This window comes from Teleopsis dalmanni, chromosome 2, assembly GCF_002237135.1.
Source record: "Teleopsis dalmanni isolate 2A chromosome 2, ASM223713v2, whole genome shotgun sequence".
In the NCBI taxonomy this organism is placed as follows: domain Eukaryota; kingdom Metazoa; phylum Arthropoda; class Insecta; order Diptera; family Diopsidae; genus Teleopsis; species Teleopsis dalmanni.
Window position 1 is genome coordinate 65,945,263 of NC_051847.1, and position 2,848 is coordinate 65,948,110.

The 2,848-nt window shown below is 27.3% G+C and overlaps 1 protein-coding gene across 1 annotated transcript; it reads left to right on the plus strand.

Moving 5' to 3' along the window:
- The first annotated feature begins 801 nt into the window (after window positions 1-801).
- LOC119679768 (ATPase ASNA1 homolog) lies at window positions 802-2,394 on the plus strand. The gene is made up of 6 exons (XM_038092305.1): window positions 802-1,027; window positions 1,088-1,205; window positions 1,305-1,486; window positions 1,544-1,802; window positions 1,876-2,052; window positions 2,116-2,394. The coding sequence occupies exons 1-6, from the start codon at window positions 915-917 to the stop codon at window positions 2,260-2,262; spliced, it is 996 nt and encodes a 331-aa protein (XP_037948233.1). The 5' UTR covers window positions 802-914; the 3' UTR covers window positions 2,263-2,394.
- The last annotated feature ends 454 nt before the right edge of the window (window positions 2,395-2,848 follow it).

Here is a 2,848-nt window from a genome sequence, read left to right on the forward strand (position 1 = left end):
TAGTACGAAATAATCGAATACATATACTCTTATAGAACAAATCTCATCAGTTGATTTTTTTTAATAAATTAATATAATTGAATGGGTTTTTAAAACTAGCTTTTAGTAAGAAAAAAACTGTTTTTTGAACTTTAAACCAGTCCTCGATTTTGGCACTGAACATCTACATATGTATGTACATATATATAAGTTTAACTACTGTTAAAGATATTTCGGCAGATTTTTTTAGTATAAACATATTAACCAATATAACCAATATTAACATGTATGTAATGTATAATCTATTTCCGTCTGTGTGTAAGTTATATGTAATTTAAGTATAATTAGAAATTTTTTGTCAATTACTTTTTGTATAAACAAATAAAAAAAAACAAAACAAAACAAAATTTTTTCCAAATTCTAAGAAAATACTATTTTTTGCACAATAAATAATTAATACTTTGATAAAAAATGTATACAATAAACATATTATTTATTCATTTATATGATTTTACTGTTATTATTATTAAAAATGCATATCATAATTCAATCAGCTGTTCCTGGCACATTTCGTGAATACAACCATTAAAGTTTTTACTACCAATTTTGACTGCATAGTTTTGACGTAATTTACATAAATTAAAATTTTTGATAAGACCCAATTTTTATGTTTATAGAATTATTTTTTATAAACAAAAATATTTTTGTACACAATAATCTTTTATAAAAACTATTTGATTACGTAGATCAACACGGTTTGGTTTTTTGCATTGTCACCGTACACAGATAAAATAGTAGTATTAGTGTTCTGCTAATATGAAACAATGCAACCCAGGTACTGACAGATAAAAGTCAGCTTGGAAACACGATATAATTTCACATTTCTATTAAACTTTTATATACAATCTATTAACGACAGCATATATCTTAAAATTATGAATAATGATTTTGAACCTTTAACACCGTCACTTAAGAACGTTATCGACCAGAAATCTTTGAAATGGATATTTGTGGGAGGGAAAGGCGGTGTTGGAAAAACGACTTGCAGGTATAACGAAAAACCCATACAAAAACAAATTCGCTCTAAATAATTAATAATTGTTTGCAGCTGTAGTTTAGCGGTTCAAATGTCCAAAGTACGTGAATCGGTACTCATAATATCCACAGATCCAGCGCATAATATATCAGATGCCTTTGATCAGAAATTTACGAAAGTACCTACAAAGGTAAGTTAAAGAAATACTAATGACGTGTGCTGTACTTTGCATTTTAATTCTGTAAATTTAATTTATTATTTACTATTTAATTGTATCCCATTAATGTAGGTGAATGGCTTCAACAATCTATTTGCCATGGAAATTGATCCCAATGCTGGTCTAAATGAATTACCGGATGAGTACTTCGAGGGTGATAACGAAGCTTTTCGGGTAAGCAAAGGGGTATTTCATGAAGTTTTAGGTGCGTTGCCTGGAATTGATGAAGCAGTAAGCTATGCAGAAGTTATGAAGTTAGTATAGTGTTTATTAAATTGAAGGCACTTGTAAAGCTAAATCCTGTGTTACAGATTAGTAAAGGCTATGAATTTTTCTGTTGTCATATTTGACACTGCTCCCACAGGTCACACGTTACGTCTCTTATCATTTCCACAAGTCATTGAGAAAGGTCTGGGAAAATTAATGCGTTTAAAAATGAAAATTGCTCCACTTATATCGCAGTTTGGTAGCATGTTGGGCTTAACTGATTTTAATCCAGATTCTTTATCAAATAAATTGGATGAAATGCTGAAAGTTATTAAACAAGTCAATGAACAGTTCAGAAATCCGGTAAGCATATAATATTGTATATTAAACATTCTAAAGATAATTAAATGCATATTATCTACTTCCTTAAATAAAGGACCAAACGACTTTCGTATGCGTATGTATTGCGGAATTTCTTTCATTATACGAAACGGAACGGCTTGTGCAAGAGCTAACGAAATGTGGCATCGACACACACAATATTATAGTAAACCAACTATTATTTATGAAGGAAAATCAACAACCATGTAGCATGTGCTCTTCCAGATATAAGGTGCTTTATCATATTACATTACATATCCCTTTTTATATATATATAAAATGATTTTATTTTCAGATACAAGAAAAATATTTAGACCAAATTGCTGATTTATATGAAGATTTTAATGTCACCAAATTGCCACTACTTGAGAAAGAAGTCCGAGGTGCAGAAAATATAAAGAAATTCTCCGAAAACTTAATAATTCCTTACAGTCCTAAATAAAACTAACTTATTTGCATATATTGTGATTTTTATCGTTTTGTCGATTTGGAAAAAAAAATATTTGAAATGAATCGAAAACTATATTTTTTAGTATAAAACAACTTTAATAAAATTATTCATTATACCAAATGCAATTAGTTGCAGAACATCTTTGAATACCTTTAGTATATTATTCAGTTTATACAAAAGGCTAAATATTTGTTTAAACTAATTAAAAAATTTATTTATCAAACATACACATCAATCACACTCATTAAGGGGAATTTCTTTATTAATGATCTTATTGTTTTCTATAAAACAGACATTAGATAGATAAACATAACATAACAACAATAAGTGGAATGCAAGCGGTGTTCTATAGAATGAAACTTTCTATAAATAAAAAATGTTGCATATAAAAAAGGAAATATAACAACAATTATATTTATAGAAACTTTTATAATTAAAAAAATTTTCTTTTATTTTTACAGTATAATCTCGAATTCGGATTACCAAAATAAAAAAATGTGATGAATAGTTGTGAATGAAATTGATTTTTAATGAAAATCATTAATAATTTACAAATTCATTTTTGATATTTTAAACT